This window comes from Canis lupus, chromosome 28 (genome assembly GCF_048164855.1).
Source record: "Canis lupus baileyi chromosome 28, mCanLup2.hap1, whole genome shotgun sequence".
Classification (NCBI taxonomy): domain Eukaryota; kingdom Metazoa; phylum Chordata; class Mammalia; order Carnivora; family Canidae; genus Canis; species Canis lupus.
Window position 1 is genome coordinate 24,207,114 of NC_132865.1, and position 27,106 is coordinate 24,234,219.

General features: G+C 37.4%; 1 protein-coding gene across 1 annotated transcript in view; it reads right to left on the reverse strand.

Moving 5' to 3' along the window:
* Window positions 1–4,108: 4,108 nt before the first annotated feature.
* Window positions 4,109–27,106, reverse strand: part of PREX2 (phosphatidylinositol-3,4,5-trisphosphate dependent Rac exchange factor 2) — a 283,911-nt gene continuing 260,913 nt past the window's right edge. Inside the window, exons 38-40 of the mRNA XM_072804340.1 lie at window positions 18,802–18,904; window positions 11,862–11,929; window positions 4,109–5,441 (exon numbers count right to left, since the gene is read on the reverse strand). Coding sequence (XP_072660441.1) covers window positions 5,396–5,441; window positions 11,862–11,929; window positions 18,802–18,904 — 217 coding nt within the window. The 3' untranslated portion in view covers window positions 4,109–5,395. The remainder of the gene's footprint in view (window positions 5,442–11,861; window positions 11,930–18,801; window positions 18,905–27,106) is intronic.

Sequence of the window (27,106 nt, forward strand, 5' to 3'; positions counted from 1 at the left end):
TTTAAAATACTATTTAAAATACTGAAATGTAAATTATATCCAAATACATAAAGTAACTAACTCTCAACTGAATACTTATAAAAATATTTTTTAAGCAAAAGCTATGATCTACTCATTTACTTGGCAGTTACAAAAATATATATTCATCTGAAACTCTAAGAAATTTGCTTGAGGCATTAGATAATTCAAATTTAAATGTATGTTTTCTAAAGCATTTTTCCAACTTAGTATTCTTGATTTCATACAGTATATATACCTACAAGGTATTAGAATAGGTTTGCATTACAGATGTCATTTCAAGTAAAAGACACAAGCGACCATTAACACAAAAGAGATATTGAGAAGGTTTTTGAACCAAACACATCCAACACAAAAAAAAGAGACCCACTGGCTATGCCTTGTACACAGTGAATTCTCAAACATATTTGTGGAACGAATACATGAGTGGGTATTTATTCTGTTATTTGCATGTAAAACTGTCCAAAGCTTTCTATTTCTAGTAGAAATATCACTTGAAAATTCAATAATTTTGTTCTTAACCAGCTACTTCTCCTGGAAGGCAAAGTTAGGTAAATTGATGCCAAACTGAGTGGGAAACCATTGTCAGTCATCAAAAGGTGGCCTGCCAGGTATGGGTACTATGTATTTAGACAAATCTGAAGTCTACAGAACATTCAATATATTGAAGAACTCCATATTTCATCCCTTCATCCAAAACAAGACATGAGAATCTAAGTAATTTCTATAATGTATCATCACAAAAACAAAAAAGTAGCAAATATATGTATATAAAAATGTCTATAGAGATATAGGATCTCTAACTCTATCTATCTTAGTAGACTTCAAATGTCTCTTCTCAGTGAGAAAAGCAAGCTATCCTGAGTGAAGTAGGCTGTAGGTTATGGAACAATAGTGAGAGAATGCATAGGCTGTACTTTTACAACCTTCCATGTGTGCGCAACGTGGCGATGGGAATGCTGAGATCACCGTTAAAAGCAAAGGCCTGAAGTAGTAAGAAAAATTTAAAACCAAAGACTAAATGTAATAACAATTACAGAATTACAGCACATAGGAAGATTGCAACCACTATACGTAAAAGGATAGTCTGAGCCCTGTATTGGGCAGACTCCTCTCATAACTTTTCCCCACCTCTTCTGCTTCATGTAGGGTGACACTTTTCTGAGATTTATCACTGAAACTTCAAAAATCTGATAGCATACAGAATATTTTTCTTAATCGAACTTCAGATCATTCTAAACCATTTCAAAAGCTTTTGCCTTTATACTTAAGCAGAACAACTGACAATTCATTCAGCAAATTGGTATATATGTTTGTGTATGTGTGTGTGCATATACATATGATACGTATACATGTGTACACACACATACATACACATGAAATCACTATCACTGGCTTCAGGAAAGTAATTACACTATAATTTAGTATATTAATTCACTTAAAAATAATTCTTTAAGAATTAAACATAGTTTCCAAAAATTCAGAAGCAATTTAATCATACAAAACATTAGTTTCCATATTAGTAAATACCACTATTGAAGAAAATCTGAAAATAACCTTTAAAGTAAAATGCAAAGTAGAATGACTTAAAGTAGGGTTATTCATTTTAAACTTTAATATTATGTTTTTTAAGAAATATAGGTGCATAAAAATATGCCCTGTAATCTCTCCCAAATCATGCTACATAGGAAAATATCTATATGAACTAATCAAGGAATACTTTAGTACTTTAAATACGAATGCATTATTATCAAATACGTAGAGTAACTCTCAACTCCCTAAATATTATTTTTTTCCAAAAAACTATTGCGTGGAGGGTTGAAAATAGTCTTTCTTTTTTACGAGATTTTATTTTTTAAGTAATCTCTACACCCAATGTGGGGCTTGAACTCACAATCCTAAGATCAAGAGTAACTCTATTGACTGAGCCAGCCAGGTGCCCTCAAAATAGTTTATTTTTTTAAATTAGTTAATGCATCCCTCAGGATTTTTTTTTTTTTTCCTATTCATTGTCTTGACTTTTCTAGTTAGTACCAAGGATAATTTCATTTCATACTGAATTTAGTTAGCTATCACAAAATTTAAATCAATAGAGTCAGAACCAGTATCATTACAATATCTTATATATTATAAAATCATAAGATATTAGCCCGTTTTTAAATTAAACCTTGTTACTGCAAGAAGAGCGACAACTGAATGCATAGGGAACTGAAGCCACTGAAAGAATGTGATTTAAAGAGACAGAAAATAGTGTGAGACTCTTCAGATGAGGATATTGGCTCATAAAATAAAGCTTACCTTCTAAATTTGACTTTATATATCCAATATAAATAAAACCTATACAGGAATTCTTTGTTTCTTTCCTTCCTTCTTTCTCGTTACACAGTAATGGAAATAGATGTAGAATTCTAGTCTCTTCAAATTGCTCATTCTGTTAATATTATATTTGTTTTGTAATATTTAATATTAGTAACTTTATAAGATATGGTGGGATATTTAAGATGTATTGACGATGGATTGCTGATTAGCAATCCTATGTTAAGAACCAAAATTTGTTCGCACGACCTTTACTTTTAGGGGAAGAGAGGGAAATGTCCAAACACCGTACTTGGAAGAACTGTTGGTAGGCGTTAGTAACGTTTATAGGAGTTGTAGGAGAGCGCGTGAGCAGTTAGGTAGAGGTCTATGTGAACATTAAGTAAACCCATCCTAAAAACTGAAGGCCAGTTAAATGTCCAATGTCACATGGAGACACATTATAGCATTGAAAAACTGTCTTCATTCATTCATTCATTGGACATTTTTTATTGTTACTGCTGTTTTGGAATCAGTCAAATTTTATATAATATACTTCTCCAGACTTTCAAAACATATCTAAAACTGTTATCTTCAATTACGAGGAATCTATTTTTTCAGATTGCAACAGCACCGCATTGCCTCAAAACGTGTATCCAGAACGGTAAAATTGTCTAAGAAGTCCTATGATTTTTACACATGAAAGGCATTTTACGTATCTCCACTCATTTTTCCCTCAATGTAAAGTGTGTATAATTTAATGGCAACACATGCTACATATCTCCAAATTTACTAACAAATTATTGGTAATATTACAACAGTTCTTCTATGAATAAGCAGCAGCAGCATAATGTGTTAAGGAGGCAGACTTCCTGGGTTTAAATCCTGCTTCTCTACCACTTGTCAGGTGGCCTTGGGAGAATCACTGGGCCCTTCTGTGCTTCAGTTCCTCAATTGTGAAATGGGGGTGATGAAAAGAGTACTACCCCAAATCGTTGTGAGGATTAGTGAAGCAATAACAACAAAATAGGGGTAAATCACTTGGAAGTATTGCTTGGCACACAGTAATTACTTAAATGTTAGCTACAATTTTCATTATAATAAAACATGACAGTGACTGATGATAATATAAAGCATTACTAACTTTTGAGCCTTTAATAAGTAGCAAGCACTCTGATCGATGGTACACTTACACTACATTTAACCGTTAAAAATTAAGCATATTCCATTAGATAGAGATTATATCCTTAAAAATATGCTAATTTATACATACCATAATAGCAGATAATTTCCCCCATGAAACATAGCAAAGTATGACTGAAGTGTTTAAGTGACCTTTTCATCCTTCTAATGAGAAATAAGGCATCCAGGATGGTGATTAGAAAACAGTAGTGACATTATGAAAAATACTACCTAGTTGATCAGTTTCGCTCCTTTGTTAGCCTGCATGGAATGTCATCAATTTCTCAGCACAGGAAAATCACGAAATACTAATGCCATGGACCTTCAGGATCAGTTGTTAACAATGTCAAGAATGTTAAATCCCTGGAATTTCAGATATGCTTACTATAGATATTTGTGTTAAGGGTCATATCCTCATTAAATTCAAAGCATTCAACTTTTTCTTTGAAACCTTTGGAGTTTGTTTCTTTATTTCTCATTTTATATAGGGGCGTACTGCAAAAATCTTAAGTGTTTCTGTGCCAAAGAACAATTTTTATCAGCTTGACCAGTATATGAATGAATACCTCATACATGTGTAACATGGTATTTTTGTTATTCAATACACAACTGCTAGTGGTGAAGGTTTTTAATGATCATTTGAAAATCATAATCAAATTTCATAAATTAAAATTTAATAACGGTCTGTATATACTTTAGTTATGAAAAGCATTTCACATACTAAATTAGTCTAAATCCATATAATTAGCACAATCACAGTGAGGGCATTTTAATTGCTTTGAAAATTATAGACTCAAAAATCAATACCATGTATTCATTATGTTAAATACAATGTCATTTTATCAACACAGAGATGATAAACATTACACATACTTCAGAAAGAAAGTGGAATATACCTTGTGCTTCCATATGTCATCAAGGTCGCTACTACTCCTTTTAAAATTCCACAAATAAAGCTTTATTTTCATGTTATACACATACCTTGATAGAAAAATACTCAGCATGGTATATTCTGAGTCTCACATCTCATATGAAAGCCTTAATAAAGTACGGATTTTAGGTATCTTTCTAAGTTACAGGTTGAATTTTTAAATGGGCTTAAATTTCCTCCTTTACCCTACTGTCCCCCCCCCCCCCCCTCAGACCGCTGCTGCTCCCCACCCCTGGCCACCTGTGGCGGAGCCCCAGTGCGCACGGCCAAGGAAGCCCTGCCATTTCAGGAAGCAAGGACACCACCAGCATGCTGGAACTGTCCATCAGTACAAGAGATACTTCTAAGGGTCTGGAAGGAAGTCTTGGTAGAAGCCTCAATCAGCTGTCTTCTCTTTTACTGAGAAATAAACCCTTATGAGAAACAGTAAAGCATGCTCTTCACCTTCCCCATACGAACTACTTTTCTGATGCAGGTGAGGTACTGAATACCTATGACAGAACCCAGTCTCTATTGTCTGTAACATTTCTGTAGGAGGATTTGGAAAGTGTGTCCGTGTGTCTTCAGTGAAAGACTTCTTCAAGTGGAAATATTACATGATCCCATTTAGAGAAGATGAAAACAAACACAATAACATAATTTTAATCAATGGGAGAGGAGGCACAATTGTTCATTTGTTCTCTGACTTTTTTTCATCAACTCCAGGGATGAATTACCCTAAAAATGAATAGTTAGTGTCAATACATACAGAGATTAGTTTGTGAAGCTTCGAATTGTCTGAATGACCTCTGATCTGTTGCCAGCACAAACATCCAAGTATAAGTTGAACACTGGTTATTTACTCCATGGTGAAGGATTTTGAGACCAAAAAAAGTCATTTCTTTATCTTGAATGGAGAATATGTAGCCAGCATGTCCTCTGTCTGGTGTTCAGAAGCTTCTGCTTGACCGGTTCCTTGGGGGATTCTCTTCATTCTTCTCCCACGGGGGGAGGCGGCTCACACAGCTTGTAGAGCCTAGAAGAGGCACAGGAGAGTGTGACACGGGTCTGGCATATTGCCATTACCTGAGATGTTTTTACTGGTAGAAAAAGGATATTGATAATGATTTCTTGGTTCAGGAGTCATGATCATCTTGCCTATTTTACTAAAAATCACGTATGAATGTGCAAACTCCAAAACTTCAGTTCTATTATTCAGAAAACACCCATGTCTCCTTGCAGATCTGGATGACTACTGATTAGGCAGTGCTGCTTCTTCCGCACCAGCTGCTTCTGCTCCAGTGCTGCCAACCCCGACTGCTCACCTTGCTGGCAGCAAAATCGATTCTCTGAATTCTAGGAGATGATTATTATGATGATAATTACCATCTTGTCTATCATTATTAATTTGTAGCAAAAGAGCACCTGCTCAGAGTGGTCTACTGATTTTCTGACCAGTTTTTGAAATTTGCTTCACTTTGTACCATCTCTTTGGTTACAAACAGGCTGATGTGGTGGGGTCCTAACCTCACAGGCATAATCATCGTGCGTTTCCTGAGGAAAATCTGCCTGGCTCTGCCCATCCTTCCTCTCACCTGTCAGCAGAATCAGGTGCAGACTTAAGTGGGTCAAGGCATCTACTGGAACTTGTGGAGGTACCCAGAAACGCTCCCTCTTGGTATCCCAGATCTGGGTGTCTGAGGTCATTCAGCATTAAGGCAAGGGGCAGGGGACTGAACTAGGGATGGTACAAGCTCCTGCAGCCCTGCATTCTTCTGAATGGTTAGATCTTGGCTCCAGAATGGTATTAAGGGGCACATAGCAGCTGCAAGACAGCCAGTGACCATATGGGGCAAACCCATCACCGAAAGCACAACCTGGGAGATCAGCTGACTAAGCCGGCAGGTGTTGGACTACAATCACAAGTCCTATAGTTCTGTGGTCATGCTAGCCCTGCTTCAGAGCTTCCTCTGTGATCTAAAAATATTAAGTACAGGTTTCAATTTTGCTCCATTTATTTATTTGTTTTGAGATTTTATTTATGTATTTGATGGAGAGAGAGAGCAAAGCAAGGGGAGCAGCAGAGGGAGAGGGAGAAGGAGGTTCCCCAATGAGTAGGGAGCCCGATGTGGGGCTCAATCTCAGGACCCAGGGATCATGACCTGAGCTGAAGACAGGTCTGCTTTAACCGACTGAGCCACCCAGATGCCCCAAATTTGCTTGTTTTAAAAAGTATTCCAAACTCAGGGGTAGCTGTGGTGATTCACTTCTTTTACAGATTAAATCGAACAAAGTTTACTTGAGTTGTTGAGAAACTCAGCAAATCAGGTTTCCTCTTCCTTCCACATTTAATCCCATGTTAATTCTTTTTTTTTCCATGATAATTCTAAGTCAAAGGGGGAAAGAATTAAAAAGTTTGAATGTTGAGTTAGAAACCTAGCTAACAAAATAAACTTTCATAGTCTGGAAACACACAGAAAACGTTACTGCCTTGGGAGACTTGCAAAATGTATTTCAAGTCTGAAAGGTGCTTAATACTCTATATGTCATCTTCATGGAAGAAAATGGATACTGAAATAAGGACATCTCACATCAGAAGAGCTTATTTCATCCTTCCCAGAGAAAAGAATACATTAAATTGAGCAGATATAGTTCAAAGCTGCCATTGCAGCTGAAAAATACGGTGTTGCTTCAAAATGCATTGCCAGCGCTGGAATAATAGAATGATTGGAAAGTTCTTTTCCTCTTTAATTTCTATCCTTTCATTTCCCTGACAGCGCTGCCTAATGAGTGGGCAGGCAGTGGCCTTACTCAGGTAGAACAGAAACAGTAAGCTGGGTAGTGAATGTCCTACCCTGTGAGATCTGGGCTGCGCCATCACATTCCATTACCTTGCACTGCACGTTTTCACATAATGGAACTAATGCCACTGGGTAGACGAGTCTTTGAAATGTCTGCCTTGCAAATTGGCAAAAAGGCTACTCCCTGTGATCACCTAATGAAATAATAGCTCTGGGTACTGCAGAGCTGGGCAGGTTCAGCTTCTGTGAGGCTTCTTGGAAGTGACTCAGGGTTATTTGAGTTCAGACACATTTGTAATGGAAATTGTGGGGCTTGGGGAATTTAGAACAGGCAGATGAAGTTGGGAAGCAAAATGTAATAGTTAAGAGTTGGACTTTTACTCTGCAGGGAGGCATTTGTTTTTCTGGCAGCTAAACTGTTAGGTAATGGGAGGCTTTGCTTTCCCCAACATGTAGGACCCTTGTTGTATCCTCATCCCACTCATGCACACCAGTGCCCCTGCATGGAAAGGTTTGTTCCCGGCTCCACGTTCTTCTTTTCCTGTTTGGGCTCAGGCAGCCATCTTGGAGCTGGTGTTTCTCGCCCCATCCAACTCTGCCGGAAGTAGAACTTTCAAACTTCAATCTCTACATCATGCCCTTCATCTTTCTACATGGCATAAATAAAAGCTGTGTTAAGGGAGGCCACAAAGCAAATGCCTCTTTTGAAGACTAAAGCTTCAATAATAACCCATCCCAAGGTAATTCCCCCTATCCTACAGATGAGAAAACTGTCTCACAGAAAATAAATAACCTGGCTAACTAAGGTCACAAGCAAGAGCTGGAACTCAAACCCATGTTTTTCACTTGTAACCACTACAGAATGCTGCTTCACAATTAAGCAAATCAAGAAAATCAAGCCAGCATAGTACAGTAGTTTACAGGTTTTGTGACACAATAAAAAAATAAGACCAGCATGTCATTGCATCTAAAAAGGAATATCTGGTTCTTGATAAAGATGAGTTTATTCCTCTGAAGATGCAACACATGAAAGTTAGGGGAAGAACCTGGTTGGTACTGCCCACGAAGGCATCTTCGCGTGGCTGACCCATTGATCCTCAGTCCCAATATTACTGAGATGAGCTCATCCTCACCCAAGCCAAAGATTTGGCAGTCATTCTAGAATCTTCCTTTTCCCTAACCTCCTTCATCCAATTAGCGTCCAAAGACTATTAATCCTACCTGCTAGATATCTCTTGAACCATCCTCTCCTTTTTATCCTTAATACCACGACAATCTCTGCTCAAGCTCCTGCCTTCAATCTTAGCTGTCCTCGAATGGATCTTCTTAATGGTGCCAGAGATACATTTGAAATTTTAAATCTTCCAGACAGGAAGATTGCATTTTAATACCTCCCTACTGTCTTCAAGTGGAGTCAGCCACTCTTTTTTTAAGACTTTATTTATTTATTCATGAGAGACACAGAGAGAGAGACAGAGACACAGGCAGAGGGAGAAGTAGGCCCCCCATTGAGCAGAAAACCTGACTGTTTGGCTCAATACCAGGACCCTGGGATCACGACCTGAGCCAAAGGCAGATGCTGAACCACTGAGCCACCCAGGTGACCCGATATCAGCGCTCTTCATATCTCATACATGTCTCTTCCTGATCCAGCTGCTGCCTATGCCTCCAGCCTCACCTTGGCACCTTTCTTTTTCTTTTTTAAGATTATTTATTTATTTATTCATGAGAGACACGGGGGGAGAGAGAGAGAGAGAGAGAGAGTGAGAGAGAGAGAGAGAGAGGCAGAGACACAGGCAGAGAGAAAGCAGGCTCCATGAAGGGAGTCCGACGTGGGACTTGATTCTGGGACTCTCAGATCACTCCCTGGGTCGAAGGCAGGCTCTAAACCACTGAGCCACCTAGGAGTCCCACCTTGCACCATTCTTAAATCACATTCAATCACCAGTCATCGGGATCTGGGTATATAGTCCTGGAGTGAGATGTGCTGCCTAGGCGCTGGTGCGATTCCATCAGCTGTGGAGGACATCTACTACATGCTGACTGGGCCAGGAATACTCTGCAACCTCCCCTCTTTATCCTTAGACTGAGTTATGTGCCCCTTCTCTCTCATGGCAATCTGTGTCTTTATGTGCCCAAGTGCTTACACTTTGGATCCTGTTTCCATTTCATTCAATGGTCTCTCTACTGCACCCCACTGACTACTGGAAGGGATTAAGTCTTTATTTCCAGCTTTTAACACAGTGTCTGACATCTACAAACATATAGAAGAAATTCAATATATTGTTTGCAGAGTGAATTTTAAGTATTGAAAGAATGGGGAAAGGAAGATTATGGTAGAGATTGGTAAGGGATTTGAACCAAATATTATCTCAGGCCGAGACAGAAAACTCTATCCCCTCCACGAAGATATTTTCAGAAACATTACCCCACATTTGCCTATGGGTGGCCTGTCCTTGAGAGCCAAATTTGTTCTTCAATTTGCTGTCTTTGGGGCAGGAATCCTGGTTCCTGGCTGGGCAGGATCCCCAACCCTCTAGGACTTTAGCACTCTCTCCATATCACTCATAGAGGGCTTCTTACATATTACCTTTCCTTCCAGTTACATTTTGTCATCTCATCTTTTTACCTGAAAGCTCCTTAAGGGCTGGAACTGTTTCTCTCTCATGTTTATGTTCTCCATGTGGCATAGCAGGGTGCTGTGCATTTCTTTTTTTGTAAGATTTTATTTATTTATTCATGAGAGACACAGAGAGAGCGGCAGAGGCAGAGGGAGAAGCAGGCTCCCCACGGGGAGCCTGATGGGGGACTTGATCCCAGGATCCCCAGATCACAACCTGAGCCGAAGGTAGATGCTCAACCACTGAGCCACCCAGGCATCCCAGGTGCTGTGCATTTCTTAAGTCTTCAATAAATATTTATAGAATGAGTAAAAGAATAAATAGAATTAAATTTAAAATTTACTCTAGATTTCTCTTGGGATTATTATTCTCTTGTAAAAAAATGTCAACTTTACAGCTGGCACATTTCATCGTGTTTCAGTTCAAGTGTTTTAAAACACAACCCAATAAAGAAAAAAAGGGAATTCATTGGGTTCTTTTCTTGTATTCAGCTTGCATACTGGTTTATTGATCAGGATGCTGAAGTCTTATCTTAACCCCACTGTTTATTAGTGTTTATAAGCTCTAGCTAAGAAGACCTTGCTAAGCCATTATCTTGTTTTCTTATTGGGATTTTAACACTTCACTGGGTCTGTTATCCAAATATACCGTGTCTGCTCAAGGTGCTAGAGAGAGAATGCCTATGTGAAATGATTCTTTGGCAACAGAAAGTCTTTCTAACCTAATCAGCTATGAAAGATAACATTAACAAGACTTGAGGATTAAATAGAGTTAGGGTTCAGCACTAAAACACAATTAGAACATGAGTGCTCCATCCATTTTCAAGGGGAAAATGTGTTTTCCCTTTTGAAAGTACTTCCACTGCCCACATACTTTTTTAGAATGAAATATAACTTCATAAATGCTGCAGTCATCATTCTCACTCTGGTAACTGCTTTGTAAATAGAAACAAAGAGTGTCTTGTCTGTGACAGTGCTTGGAGGAGGGTACTTTTTGTTGAAATGCCAATGTATAAAAACAAGCAAATGTAAAAGAAATTATTTAATATTGCCCCAATTCAAGATAGATGGCTGCCTATCCTCCTGTCACCAGGGAAATGAAATTAACATTTTTTTTTAAGATTTTATTTATTTATTCATGAGAGACACAGAGAGAGAGGCAGAGACACAGGCAGAGGGAGAAGCAGGCCCCACGCAGGGAGCCCGACGCGGGACTCGATCCCGGGTCCCCAGGATCACACCCTGGACCGAAGGCGGCGCTAAACCACCAGGCCACCAGGGCTGCCCGAAATTAACATTTCTTTGATGGCTGTTTCCATGTTCATTTATTCTAAAGGTGGATTAGAGTCCTCTCTTTTGATGATATGTGAACCGTGAATATTTGGTATAGTTGCAAAGAAAAAGCTTATTCATTCATTTATTCATACATTCTTGAAATCAGATATTTAATGCCTATTATAGAGGCCTATGATGAGCAAGGAGTAAAATCAGAAAACATACTCTCTGCCCCCAAAGAATTCATATTCAGGTTGGTCAAGGAGTCCAATAATTGTAACACAATATGATAAGGGCTAGAATAGACCAGTACAAGATGATAAGGCAGTGGAAGAAGGAAAAAAACTCAACCAAGACTTCAAAGAGAAAAGGACATCTAAGTTGGATTTTGTGGTTAAGCAGGAGTTTTTCATACGACACAGGTGGGAGAAGCAATCATGCCCGAGGCATAAAAAATAAATGAAAGTGGCATTTTGGTAGTTCAGTACAGCTGGAATACAAATTTTAGTAGCACCAATGTGGCCTTTTGTCTTTGAATTCATGATGGAACTTGCAAAACAGAATAATATCAAGACTTTGATCTGTTACCTCTAAGTTTGTTAATGTTCCCTTAATGTTCCACTGAATTCAGAGACCACTATGCCTAGTCACATTTAGCCACAGAGTGTTTCCAAGGCCAACTGCCAATAGCTGTGAGTGACACTGCCTGGGAAATTGTGGCCAGCCCTCTGTGAAAGAGCAGACCTGGGAAGTCACTTACCTTGGAGCAGACTGTGGGGTTCGGTCTCTGATCCCCAAATTCTTTGCTGTGTTCTGAACTCTTGCTCCCTGAAAGAAGCAGGGAAAATAATTTTTAGCTCTATATTTATTAGTAATTATTTAATATACTGTTAACATTTGAGCGAATTTATCCCAACGATGTATCTAACATCAAGAGAGACTAGAAGCAGAAGAGAGAAGTCATGGGACACCTGCGTGGCTCAGGGGTTGAGCATCTATCTTTGGCTCAGGGCGTGATCCTGGGGTTACCAGATCGAGTCCCGCATCAGGCTCTCTCTGAGCCTGCTTCTCCCTCTGCCTATGTCCCTGCCTGTTTCTCATGAATAAATAAATCTAAAAAGAAAAAGAGAGGAAAAAAAGAAAAAGAGAAGTCATAATCTGAGTATTTTCTTTTCTTTTAAGATTCTATTTATTTATTCATGAGAGATAGAGATATAGGCAGAGGGAGAAGCAGACTCCCTACTAAGCAGGGAGCTCAATGTGGGACTCAATCCAAGGACCCTGGGATCACAACCTGCACTGAAGTCAGGCTCAACCACTGAGCCACCCAGGTGACCCTGAGCATTTTCATAACTAATGCTTTTAAGAACCAAAATATGCTCGTATATTTTTCCAAGGGATTGATATTTATTTCAGTAGTCATCTGAATCATTCAAAATAAATTTAAATCACAGCTTCCCGTTCACTATCTCAGTTACGTCTTTATTCCTAGAAACAAGTAATACTTTAGATGTTGAAAATAAGAAATGAACAGACTACAAATATCTGCTGTGTCCCCACCTCCGTGGAACAGAAATCACAGTTCTATCACATTCATGTATCTGTTTTGTCCTTAGTTGAATAATTAGCTATTTTAAACTTCATAGGGATCCCTGGGTGGTGCAGCGGTTTGGCGCCTGCCTTTGGCCCAGGGCGTGATCCTGGAGACCCGGGATCGAATCCCACGTCGGGCTCCCGGTGCGTGGAGCCTGCTTCTCCCTCTGCCTATGTCTCTGCCTCTCTCTCTCTCTCTCTCTCTCTCTGTGACTATCATAAATAAATAAATAAATAAATAAATAAATAAATAAATAAATAAAAATTAAAAAAAATAAACTTCATAGTATTTATCAAGAAAATATTTTCTTTTTTAAAATTTTTTTTAAGAAAATATTTTCTTAAATAGTTTTAAAGCAATATCTGGAAAGGCATGTGCATGGGGATCTCTGAAATGTGAGAATTATGCCTTGAAGTTTATAATACAAAGACAACGTACTTCAGCAATGAAAAAGTCTTCACAACCTGCCAAGTTCATGAATGAAACTATAGTCATCGTTCAGTTCCTAATAGGAATTAGTTACTACCTAGAACCAAACACCAAGGTTTGGGGCTGAGACTAGATGAAGAAGAGTAGTTTAAAAAAAACTCTGAAGCTCTGTCTCCTGCTACCAAATTTCTGAGCCATGGAAGGGAGTAAAGAAAAGGAGAAAAGGAAGAAAGGAAAACAAATCCTATTTTCTCAAGATGGACCAAAAAAGGAAAGCAAATAGGGAAAAGGGGTGGGGGTGGGAGAAAGACAGATGGGATGGAATTTAGGAATCACATCTAAGTGTTTAAAAAATAACTCTTTATTTTTCGGACTTAGAGAAAAGTTGTGAAAGCAGAACAGAGAGTCCACATACTTAACCCAGCTATTTAAACTCCCTGTAATGCTTACATTATGATGATCAAAACTGGGGAATCAACATTAGTACAATGCTGCAAGTCTTACTCAAATTTCACCATTTCCCACACTTGTGTCCCCTTTCTATTCCAGGATCCAATCCAGGATCCCCTACTACATTTTGTTTCTTGCTTCCTTGGTCCTCTGATCCATAGCGGTTCCTTAGGCTCTTTGTCTTTCATGACCTTAATACTTTTGATGAATACTGGTCATTATTTTGCAGAATGTTTCTCAATCTGGATTTGTCAGATCTTTCTTCATGATTAGATAGAGGACATGCATTTTGGGCAAGAAATTATTTTGGGCCTTCTCAGTGCATGAGATCACCGACATTGACCATCACATGATCTTCCTAAATCTTATCACTGGTGACATTAACTTTCACTTGGTTCAAGTGGTGTCTGACAGATTTTTTTCACTGTAAAGTTACTACTTCTCTTTTCGTAGTTAATAATTATATTGGGGAAGATACTATGGGACTATGCACATACAACTCTTCAAACTTTTGCTGACTTTAGTCTCTACTAGGGTATCTTGCCTGCAACAATGATACTGTAGCATTTAGGAAGGAATGCTTCTATAAATAAGAGTCATCCTTTCCCCCCAAATCCATTATCTATTTACTCAAGTATTTATTTCAATCAGTATGAATTTAAGGATATTTATTTTATCTGAGTTATTATCCAATACTGCCACTATTTTAATGATTTCTTTTGTTTAGATTGCTCCAGATTGGCAACTAGGAGCTCCTTCAGGTTGCTCCTCATGTCCTACTGAAAGAATCACAATCATTTTTGAACACTTGTTTATTTTTAGGTACCTCAAGATGTTCCAGGCTCATCTCCCCTGTCTCAGCTGGAAATTGACCACTTCTCCAAGAATCCTGAGTTCTTTTTAATGGAAAATTATTTTAGAACCCAAGCTCTGGACACTGGATGTGCTCATTGCTACTATTGGTATGTAACTGCTTCTAGGTCTTCTCAGTAGACAGAGCCAGTTGACTAATGCAAACATATTCAAACATCTATATTTATTTCTACATTTATGTATATCTGTGTGTGTGTGTGTGTGTGTGTCCGTCCATCAGTTCAAACTGCTATCTCTGATTCAATCCCATGCCACAACGTTCATTCTGGATTATGGCCTTCTCCGTTTCCCTATTTGTAACTTCTTTTTCTGGAAGTAAAAAACTTTATTCTCATTATTTACATTATATTTACTTATCTATTCAAGCCTAATATATACATAAACTAGTTTTAGAATATCTAAACCATATCCCTGTGAGAAATAGACTTACTAAACTATAGTATTTATGTATAATTGTTTTGTCTTTAATCTCATAATATTCCATTAAATAATCTAAAGAAAGACTTTTGCTTTCTCAAAAGGTTCCAGATAAAATTGATGCTTATCATGCCGCACATGATTGGCATATTCCAGAGTGAATTCAACTAAATAATTCTTCATATACGCCGCATGCCATACTTGCACCTAAAAAAAGATCGATTGATTGATTAATTGAGAGAGAGAGAGAGAGAGAGAGAGAGAGAGTGTACACATGCACAGAGGAACAGAGGGAGGGGGAGAAAGAAACTTAAGCAGACACCACGCTGAGTGCAGAGCCTGATGTGGGATTCGATCTCATGACCCTGATGTCATGACCTGAGCTGAAGCCAAGAGTTGGATGCTTAACTGACTGCACCACCCAGGTGCCCTGATACTTGCTCCCTCTACCTAAATACCCCCTCTCTCCTCTTTCCTACTTATCCATATCACTTTTATCCCTCCAGGCTCAAATCAAATATCATCTTGGGCAATAATTGGTCATTCACTGTATCAGGCACTGTTTTAAGTACATTGAGTATACTGCTTTATTTAATCCTCACACCACTATGAGGCAAGTGCTATTATTATTATCTTTGTTTTAATAATGAGGAAACTAAGTAACAGAGAGACTTAGAATCTTGTCCCAAATGATACAGATAGTAAACAATGGAGCTGGGACTCAAACTGAGGTGGTTCAGCTCAAGAATCTATGCTCTTAAGCCACTATCATATTATCACTTTCAGCATGAAGCCTTTTCCCAGTTATCCTAGTTAGAACTAATTCATTGCCCACACATCATTCAGTGCGTACTCTCTGCTAGGTACTTTTCTGGAAACCCATGCCACCAAAATAAACATACTCAGTGTCCCAGCCATTGAGGGGCTCACAGTCTAGTCACTCACTCATTTATTACCTGTCTCATGTCCTAAAACACTGAGGTTGTATACCACCTGTCTGTTGGTGTCTGTATCATGATGATTTGTCTCTAGTGACCACCATGAGATGGGGCAAGGACCACCAGTCTTTGTTATTGGTGCCCAGTATAATGCTCTGATATTATAGGTAAGGAGATAGAATTATTTGAAATTCCAGTTTTATTAAAAAGCTCAAAAAATTTTTGAGATAGGCTCCTACCAAATAATACTTGGAACATATAATTTATAGGATAGAAAACTTTGTTTCTAATGTCAATGAGAACTTTCCCCTCAAGCCTTTTGTTAATCAGATCAGTTGGTTAGGTAAAAGTGCTGCCTAGGATTATAATAATCGTTATCAAAACATTAGAAAGGGCATAGTACCCTTCCTTCTATCTTTCAGCTTTCCTTCCAACTCAATCAGGGCATTTAACAAGTCTACAAAATCTGTACATGAAAACAATACTGGAGTTAGAAGGATAAGTCATACTGAAGAGCTTCTTCTTCAGAAACTAAAGATCTTAGAAAATATTATTCATTAACCTGGCAAATATCCCAACCACTCAGTCTCTGGAGAATTTTATCTACATGATTGAGAGGCAAAGGAAGAGAAAAGTTAGATCTTTGATTCCCACCTGTGTTCTAACTACTCAGATTGCAGGCAGGTAGAGTTGGCTTGCAGAGTTGATCCCTGCCACTAACCCCACCACCTGTAACAGCTGAACACTGGGGAGAGGATGGGCAACAGAAGGAATATTGCAAAAATATCTCTGTGCATCAGTTTAGCCCAGTTTCTCCAAAAAGAAGGCCTCAAGCTCTCTGATCTTTCATGCAGAAGTGAGAAATCAGTCTTTGTCTCTAAGCCACTTGGAGAAGAGAAACAAACAACAATGGAGGGAAGCTACCCATTCTAAATGTATTTATTTTTAAAATATGGAAGGGGGAAGAAGTGATAAATACTCAAAAGTGTCACAATTCAGAAATCAACAAGGATTTTACAAGAAACTTCAAAACTTTTCAGTTGCCATAAGTTATATCAATACATAATCATATATACTAATAATATATGTAAATATCATAGGTACATTGTACCTCAGAAAGGTTTGCACTGGTTAAAAAGTCATTAAAGCTCATATAAATATGATTTTTACTTTCTCTCTCTATTTTATCTATCTCTGTTTTCTCAGTTGTGAGAATTCAAAGGTTTTGATTATTAAAGTCCGTATAGTATGAATGTATACCCAGGCAATTCATGATGACTCCCATACTAGACTATTTGAAAACAGGCTAATACTAGTCTCTTAGTCTTGCCAAAAACCATAATTTTAAGACGGCTCCTCCAAGTCTTATTGCAAACTTCCTCTCACAGCAGCAGAGTGAAATAAAATGTTTAGTCTCTTTCTGTATTTTTGGCATCCCAAACTTGATCTTTGTATGGATAATCACAAGTTTACCCTGATCTACTTTTTAAAACCAAATTTGTATATCAATCTTCCAAAAAATCCTTCCAAAATCTGCTGGCATTTGCATCCTTATTTGCCCTTTTCCAGCTGAACCACAGTGCGTCCTGTGCTTCTTGTGGACCTAACCTTTACTTAACAAATCCCTCTTGGGCTTTGTGAGATCCTGGTTTTTCAGTCTCCAGCTCCAGGGTTCCCAGCCTGAAGCTCCAGTGTAGATCCTCTGGTTGCACCTTATTTCTGCATTGCAGACTCCAAACTGCTGCTGGCCTCTTGATTGTCTCCATGTGTTTTGTTTTGTTTTGTTTTTATTCTGTAGTGTAATCTTGGGAGCAAACCCACAGGGATTTGTATGTTTGTGTAAGAGTTATACACCAAGTCTTGAGTAAATAAAGCAGTTTTAACTACAAAAGCATATCTTAAAAACCAAGTCACTTGGGGGTACCTGGGTGGTGTAGTTGGTTAAGTGTCTCTTGGTTTCAGCTCAGGTCCAGATCTCAGGGTTGTGTGATCAACCCCACAGGGGGCTCAGGCACAGTGGAAAGTCTGTTTGAGACTCTCTCCCTTTCCCTCCTCATGCTCTCTCTCTCTCTCAAATAAGTAAGTAAATCTTTAAAAAATAACCAAACTCACTATCATTGGGCAATTCAAACCAACTGAGCAATTTTTTGTGGTAACCCTGGGAAAAAGTGGCAGAATGAAATAGAAAATTGATCTTTTCAAACTTCTTCTGTGTTTCTAATAAGCTCTGTCTTTCCTATGAGATTAGGTACATTTTCCTAATGATCAATAAATTGGAGGTTGGTACATTTTTCTCATCTTTTAAAGAATTTTAAGAGTTAAAAACCAAAACCAAACTGTCACATTTAAAATACTATTGGGTATAATATCAAACATCCCTCCTCTTTATAAGAGGGTATATTCCCACCTGTAAATACTTCAGTGACCTAATGACATTTCTAAGATTGCTATTCATCCTTTGAAGGAAAATTTGAGGTATGTGCTTTATTTTTAGAATAATGCACAAGTTTCTCGGCATGGCTTGGAATTCCCTTTGGGAGCTCCAGGAGCAAGCAGGCCCCTCAATTCTTCCCTCTTCTTTGTATCCACTCCCTTCTTCAATCTATTCCCAGACCTTTAGTAAATCACCTGCAATGCCCTGAAAATGCCATGCATCCTTTGACCTCATCCTTCACCTAAGCCCCAAATCCACTCTTGCCCAATATGCCCATCCAACCCCTTTCCTCCTTCAGCTTACCTCCTTAGACATCTCTGTGTTATAGATTGGCTAAATTTCTTGGAGAACCCTCACACAGATGTCTGTACTGCCCTTCATCCCTAGGAGTGTTTCTTGTTCACATTTACCCTGTGAGCCTGGAAAGATGTCCTCCACGTCCAGGCATCCATCAGACATCTGATAAATGCTGATTAATTCTGATGAAACCTGATAAATCCTGATTAAAAGAAACCTTCAAATCTAGGTCCTAGAAAACAATTCCTAAACTGCGCGTGAGGCTTACCTGCTTCCGCATCACATCTGTAGCCTGCATGATGTAGCGAGGAGGCAGCCCGTGGCTTCTGGCCAGAATGATGGCCTGCTCCAGGGTCACACTCAGGGTGCATCTGTGTGCAAAGGCAAAAGCAAGTCAAATGCCATGGTTCCCATTAAGCACTTCAAGATAGCATGGGTTACTAATGAAGGGAAACAGAATAAACTATTTTAAATCTGCCTTCTCAGAGGGTTACTCATGTTTCTTTGGGTATCCCCCATGTACTCATGAGGTATACATGTTGATAAACTTCTATTTGTTTTTTTCTCATTAATCTGTCTTTTACTATAGGGGTCTTAGCTAAGAACTCAGAAAGATAGAGGGAAAATTATTTTTCCCTACACTAATTTCAAAACAAAACAAAACAAAACAAAAATACCGAGCCAAAATGGAAGCAACTAGACAATGAACCATTGATTTTTTTTACACAGAACACCTGTTTTGTTTTGTTTTTAAACCAAATGCAGGGCTTGAACCTGTGACCTTGAGATCAAGATCTGAGCTGAGATCAAGAGTCAGATGCTCAAACATTGAGACACCCAGGCATCCCTAGGATATATGGTTAAAAATAGATTATAGAACTACATGATTGGGGTCCTAAACTAAGTATTTAAATTTAACAAACTCATAATGAACTGTTTATGAAAGAGTTTATATACATAAACATAAAAAAACAGAAATAAAATAATTTCTATTATCAGATATTATTTTTACTAGTATCTTACTGGTATTTTATTATTTTTTTCTGAGATTCTTTTAACTTAAAAGAAAAGAATACCTAATTTTTCATACAAGTCTACATGATAGTTAATAGATTTATACCAATTTATGCCGAATATCTTAGAAAAATAAACAGTAAAATTATTATTCATGAAGATCAAAATTTTTTATTTTTAAAAATTTTAATTATTAGAAAGAGAGTTTGCAAGAGTGCATGAGTGGGGTGAGAGGCAGAGGGAGAGGCAGACTCTCCACTGAGCAGGGAGCCCAACCTGGGGTGATCCGGGGACTCTGGATCATGACCTGAACAGAAGGCCAACGCTTAACTGAGTGAGTCACCCAGGTGCCCCCAGAATCTATTTTTTTAAAGTATGTTTCTTGGACCCAGTCTAAAGGACTGTAAAATTTTTGAAAGGAATTTTTAATTAGTTATACAGGAATGTGATGCCCAGAGCAACCCTGAGAAAATTCAGAATTCAATCCCTGAATTTAGTGATTGGTATGCCTTTGTCCTTTGCCTTCACTTTTAAGGCATTTCTTTTATGTCCTGCCACATTTTTCTCTTTGGCAGCTCTTAGAGGCTATGTTTATTTGTTAACATTTTCAGGTGCTGTTCTCTGAATTGTTCTTTAGGGGTATCTTTTGCATACATTTCACTAAAATGCTCACTATGTTTAGATGTTTTTCATAAAATTCATATGACCACATTTTTTTTTTTACTTCGCTTTTCTATTTATGAATATTTCGACTGACTTTTTTCTATTTTGAATTTACCTCCCCATAGTTTGGTGTTTTTTTACACATGTATTTACCTAAGTCTGGTCAGTTTTTCCTTGCAAATGGAAGGTCTATAATGCAATTGCTACTATCCGAGATATATCTAATTCACTTATGCTGCACTACAGAAGTCCAATACATTTGCTAGATTTTGATACTGCTGAATTAAGAAGAAGAGGAATAAGGGGCTTTAAACATTACTGCTAAAATTTTAGAAAGAACTTGACAACATGTAATTGTATTATTATACATAATTGGATTCTAAGAAGAAACATGTTAAGTTTCATTGGCTGTTCAATGACCCAACAAGCATTAACATGACACAGAACTCTTTACAAAGCTTAATAATACATAGTCAGATGGGCTAATGTGTTACAATTAGCTTTCCGTAGTATGTGATATTTACAAATATTTAGTGTATGAATCTGATAACAATATATATTTGTTGATTTACATGTTCCTGCATGCCCTAGAACGGCATATGCCCATGAAAGCCAAGAAGTACCGTTGACCGTTCACGCTTAAGAAAATCAGTTTTTCACAAAGCATTTAATTGTCAGCTTGCTTGACAGAGCACAGTCTTTTTTACCTCCTTAAAGTCTCCTCTACTCCAATTTTAGATCCTTATTGATTCTAACATTTTAATCAATAATGCTCATTACACTAGCTGAATGACACTAAGGAAAAAATTGTTTTCTTTTTCTAATCAAACTGAAATATGTCTGTTCTAGATAAAACATGACTTGCCCTCCTCTACTTATAACACTTACTTATTGTGAAGGATTTTTAACAAGCAGTCTATAATTTTATCCATTTAAAAATATTTTTAAACAGATTTATTTCTCCCTACTTCAAGCTATAATAAACAACAGTACAATAGCAAATTATCTGCCAGAGACTTTGACTTTAAAACATTTTACTCTAAACTCCCAATCAATCAGCATGACCAGTACCAGGCTCCCTGAGAGGGTACCTCAAAGGGTCACTTTTTAAAACCAATACACATGCATTACCTAATAGAAAAATCTACCTTATAATGGATGTGTATGCTTTTTTTTCACTATCCTACCCAAAACAGATGGCTTTGTCTACCTATATTTACCTTTCCCTACTAACCACTGTGTATGTTCCAATTAGGTCCCAAGATTAATTTGAAATTTTGAAAAAGTAAAACATTTAAAAAGATACAATGAGGTCAATGTGGGAAATACTGCCCGTGTTTGATTCACCATTGATTTGTCCAATGGAGGCCTACTTCTTTCATCACAACCTCACACTATTCCATTCTCCTGAATTAAGCACGTGGAAGAAAGCCCAGCAGTAAGGCTACAACACTGCCGTTAATATATCGCTATTTGCATCCAAGCTTTTTCTCTTCTCTCAGCTATCTCAATCTGAATGTCAAATGGAAAAATTCAGCATTACAAGAAGCATTTTGATTCTGACATTCTCGGAAAGATTCCAGATCCAGAAAGTGGCACATGGTTTTTCAATGGTTCATAAATGGATACTCAGAGTCAGGTTTTATAAAAGATCATTTGGTTTTATAGGTACTTCAGTGATTAGCAGTGAGATAGCTCTGCTAACCGTGGATAAGAAAATGAAGGAGAGTTATGAAGGCTGTGAATCCTAAGCAAATCCGTTCAGCTAAGAATTCATATTGGACCTGTCAATTTCCTTCCTAGCACCATCTCTATTTTCATATTAGGCAGTTAACTTAAAATTTAAATAAATTTATATTTTGGTTCCATCCTGGAAAACTTGGGCCTTCAGTTTTCAGCTCCTTCTAGCTGTATAGTATCATTTTAAAAATTTAGACAATTCTTTTCCTGGGATTCGCAAAAATAAAAAAATTAAAGGTGACAGAGTAGACTTTGTCCTTCCTAAAAAGGCAAATATAACATATACACTGAAGAAAGTTGTTCCATAATTTGAGTAGTAAAACATTCCAAGTAATAGCTCTGCTTAGGGCATACTCCTGAGAAAATGTACTTGACAGGGCTATAAAATTATGCAGAAATTGTGAATTTCTCCATAGAAAGAAACAAGAAAGGGTCAATATATCTGTGCTTATAAGGAATAAATCTTCTTGACATATTTTGTATTAAGAATAGATCCCACATCACATCAGAGATTCAGCAGAGTTTTAATATGATAAATATAACCTGTAGCTAATGGGTCCAATTTAATTTGAAAGGCTCTCTGATTTACAGTACTATGGAAAAGCCTCAAAGAAGTAACTTTAGTTCATTCATTCACTCAACAAATATATTTTGAATGTCTACTTTGTATCTACAAGTACTATTAGATGCTGGAAGAAATGGATTTACTACCAAGCTAAAAAGGGCTGAGAGTCAGGGTCCCTTACTGGTATGGATCCCTAGCAAATTGTTCACAGAGCCACATTCCTTTATAGATTTTGCGACAGCAAAATGTTTTAACTGCAAATGGTTATGATTGCTGTCTTAACCATGTCTATCCCAACTCCCCTCTGTCGTGCTGTAGAGTGTTCGGATGGGCATGACTATTTCTGGAACTGAGCTAAAGGAAGTAGAATTATTGTGTACTTAGGCTAGGTTGACTGGAACCTACATACATGATTCACAGTCACTTCCATGTACAGGTAGGTTATTATGGTATTCTGGTGTAGAAATGGATTCCAGAGTATTTGTACTGCCCATTGTGCAAACTCAATCACCTAATGCTGAAATGGAGGCAGCAGGGCCTGAAGTTGTAATGCAATGTTTGTATCCCAGGGCGCCTAGGACTGTGTGTGGTGGAGAAAAAAACAGGCTAGAAATGTATAGAGCCAGAAGCTAGTCTGTGAAATATTCTTCCAAATATTATGGTTCATATGCTACAGAATCTTATAGGGATTCTCATACTGGACAACAATTAAAAAATTGTATAAAAGATGTAGCAATAATGCTGAAATTAAAAGGTGTTTCTAATCAATGATTTTTCTTAAAAAAATCTGATCGGCTATACTGGAGAAAAAAACCAATTATATTCCTATTCTTTCTATAGAAGATTATATTATAAAATTATTATAATTTAAAGAGGCAATCAAAGAGTATGTTACCAAAAACTGTGGAGGAAAAATGCATAGAGATGGGTCCGGCAATTAAGTAATAAAAAGTCTTTTGTTTTTCAGATTTTATAATGCTTGTGGTACTTGCTAGCATTGTAAACTTTGTAATTTTTTTGCATTCCAAATAAATAAATATTAAGTTTCATTTCTATTTTGTCTTGTAGTTTTTCTAACTTTTTCTTTAAAAGGGCACCTAACTGCAGGCTCCAAAATCTTTATCCACTCCCCAGTGTCCTGGGGATGCAACAGCAAACAGAAAAAAAAAAAATCCCATCACTTCTGGAGGTCACATTTCAAGGGAAGGAAGAAAGAAAGAAGCAAATATGTAATATCAAGTGGTGATAAGTTATCTAGAAAAGGGAAGTTTTTAAAAGAATAGAAAGTGAACAGGATGCAATGCCAGAGAGAGGTGCTGTTTTGGGGGAAGTCACTTCAGGGAGAGCAAGTGCAAAGGCCCTGAGGTTAATGCATGTTCTGTCGGCTTAAGGGCAAGTGTGGAGCTCAAAGTCCAGGGGCACACAGAGAGGAGAAGGAGATGAAGTTATAGAAGTAGTCTGGGCCCCAACATGCATGGCCTTGGGAGTCAGATTTTAGGAGTAAGTAAGACTTTTATTTTCTTAGTTGATATGAAGAAAAAAAGTCAACATTTACATTATGTGATGTAAAACAACAATTTGTTAAGCAAATTATCAGAATAATTTACTAAGTATCTATCCTTAATATGCTATCAATACTGTATTCAAAGCATCTTCAGTTACTTTCCAGGCAACATTTACAAAAGCCAGCCCTTCATCCTGATGCTTAAGGATTTCTACCAACCCTTCTTTCATTCTCTACTCCCATCTTCCCAGCACCGCACCTATTCCACCCTACCCAGAACTTCTTTCTGCTCATGGTCAACATTATGGTACCACTGCATAAGCCTCTCCTCAAATAAGGAATGTCTGTCCACATTGGGAGTGTCTTTCAAAATATCAGAAAACTGTTCTAAATGTAGAATGGCAGTTGCTATATGGTTGTCACAACCAGAGGTTGTAGGATTTGAGGATGTCTTGTAGGACTCTGGCCAGGTCACTTCTTCTCTCTCAGCCTCCTGTGAAATGACAAAAGCTGGCATACCGGCCTCATGAATGTCCTAAGAATGACCCGAAATGGCATGCGTGATCACTTAGCCATGTCTGCGGAGATGCTATCCCCACCCCTCTTTGTTCCTCAGCTCACACCATAAGTCAGCCTAACTGTGCTCATTATGGGACACACATTACTTGAAAAATCTGAGGAACGTGAGCTTTCATAGATCCTATTTCCCAAACCCCATTGTAAATTTTAACTTTTTACAAAAGCTCTTTTCTACTTTTTATTTTTTAAAAAGATGTTCATTAAAATAACCTTGTGGTTAATTTTATAAAACTCTATAATTTAATCTTATAAAATTATGGTATTATATGATTATAAGTTCGTGATGTTAATGACAAACTTCCACCATTATCTCTTATACATTGGGAATTGGTAGAAGTAGAGTTCACCTGATTATAATTTGGCACTTGCTAATATGTTTCTTTGTGATTTTTCTTTCATATGTTTGTCCCAACTGATCCTAGACCTCAGATATCAATTTTATTGTATATGTCAAACTATAGAGGGAAACGTCAGGGAAAGTATACGAAACAGCCTCCTGTTCCTCGATCCAATTTTCAGATGGAATGTTCAGCATCCAAACCTCCCCCTCAACTAAGTCTCACCGGAGAGACAAACCTTATTTTCCTAAATTAGTCCAAATGTGACATATTGTGTTTTGATCATTTATTAACTCATATCTGTTATACTATATTTAGTTCACTTTGTAAGACTTCAAATCTTGAAGTAAGTTGTATTAGTCCTTTTTATTTTTATTTATTTTTAATTTTTTTGTATTAGTCCTTTTTTTAAAAAAATGTCAATCCTTCTCTTTGAGATGATTCATGGCGTTTGTATAATAAATGACATAAAACCCAAAGATCTTCTATACATTTACCATGATTCCAGACAAGAACATCAGTTTTACTCCTAATTACCTTTTTAAACATTATTGGTTTTTAAAATTCCCAATTACCTTTTAAGACCTCCTGAGCTCTAATGCTTCATTTAATGTTGATTCAAATTGTACTGAACAAGGAAGCCAATCTCCCAAGTGTTGAAATGCATAAATTGAGCACTTGGGGACATGCATCACCCCTTTTGGGCCACAAGGGCGATGTAGTAACTTACAGGCAAACTGGTGAGGGAAACCAGAACAATGTGAGGTTTACGGCTTTAAGCTCTGTTTTCGGACAGTGAATTTATTTGCAGACTCTTAGCTCACAGTCAGAGTTCCGATGTTTTCCTTAGTAGCTAATCATTAGATTGTTCTCTCTTGGGGGTGATTCCAAGCTTTCCTATTACTAGTAGAGAAGGGTCATTCAGATTCTGACGCAAAGAAAACACATGAAACACTGGTGTGATGAAGAGCTCTGAATTTGCAGCCACAATAATTTGCTGTAAACTGACATGATGTAGATGATAAAGTGAGAAACATTAAAATAGAAAATGCAACCTTTAGCAAGGGGTAGTTTGCTTTTTATTTCTTCATATTTGTTAGAATTGAGGCTAAACATTGAAAATCTATTGTACTCCTCAATAATGTTACGTACTTAATTATAACTGAAAATTATCCTCCAAACAAAACCCACTGGAGTCACTGGATTTAGGGATACATGTTGAGACTTCAAAGGCTTCTTGAGCAGCTATTTTAACTATTTTGTGCAAAAATAGTAGAATTGAGGCACTTGGAAAAGTATGTTCTTTTTTTTTTTTGTGCTCATGCAGTATCACTAGCAGAATGATTTTCTTGTTAGAAAAACAGGATTTTGGGGAAGCACATAACCACATCTAACAGCATGTGTTGGGGTCTTCTAAGTGTAAGGGACCATATGTCAAACAACAGTTTTGACCAGTTCTGCAAATGGTGGCATTAGCCATGACCTCTTAACAATCTATATAAACTGCCTAAGTATTAAAACTCATCTGAATCATTTGCATCAATAGGAAGGTTAATTAGATTTTGTACTAGATAAATATAAAGTGAAACAAATACTTTGTAATTCTGAAATCAGTGAGTTTTGTCCCATGCGGAATTCTACGTAATTACTGGAGGTCTGATTTTGTTTTTTTACCTCTGGACTTCCACTTGTCCTACCTCATTTTCACCATCCTTTATAACTCCAATGCTGCCTTTAGTCATGGAAACAAGAAGGAGAAAATTCCCTAAGGTCAAATGCATCCCTCAGAGTCTATATTAAGGACATCCTGAGGTACCTATTATTTTGATAATATTCTTCACATGAGTTATACGTCTTTATATGGTTATAGGTATGTACATCTAGAGTCCTATAGATTTATATTTTAAAACATGAAATAATTTCTCCTTTTCCTATAGAAGTCATCTTTTTTTTTCTCCTTTAATTAAAAACCAGACCCATTATACTTGTTCAAGTGACTGTCACAAACAAGTTATTAGGACTCTAATCAGCTGTGGCTCTCTGAGATAGTTTACTAAGCTGATTACCTGGGCAGCATTCAAGTTTTGCAGAGAAATAATGACTATTTCAATCTCAAGAGAATGAAGTAGGTGAAATAAACTGGAACAAAGCAGCTACTACTGCTCTTTGC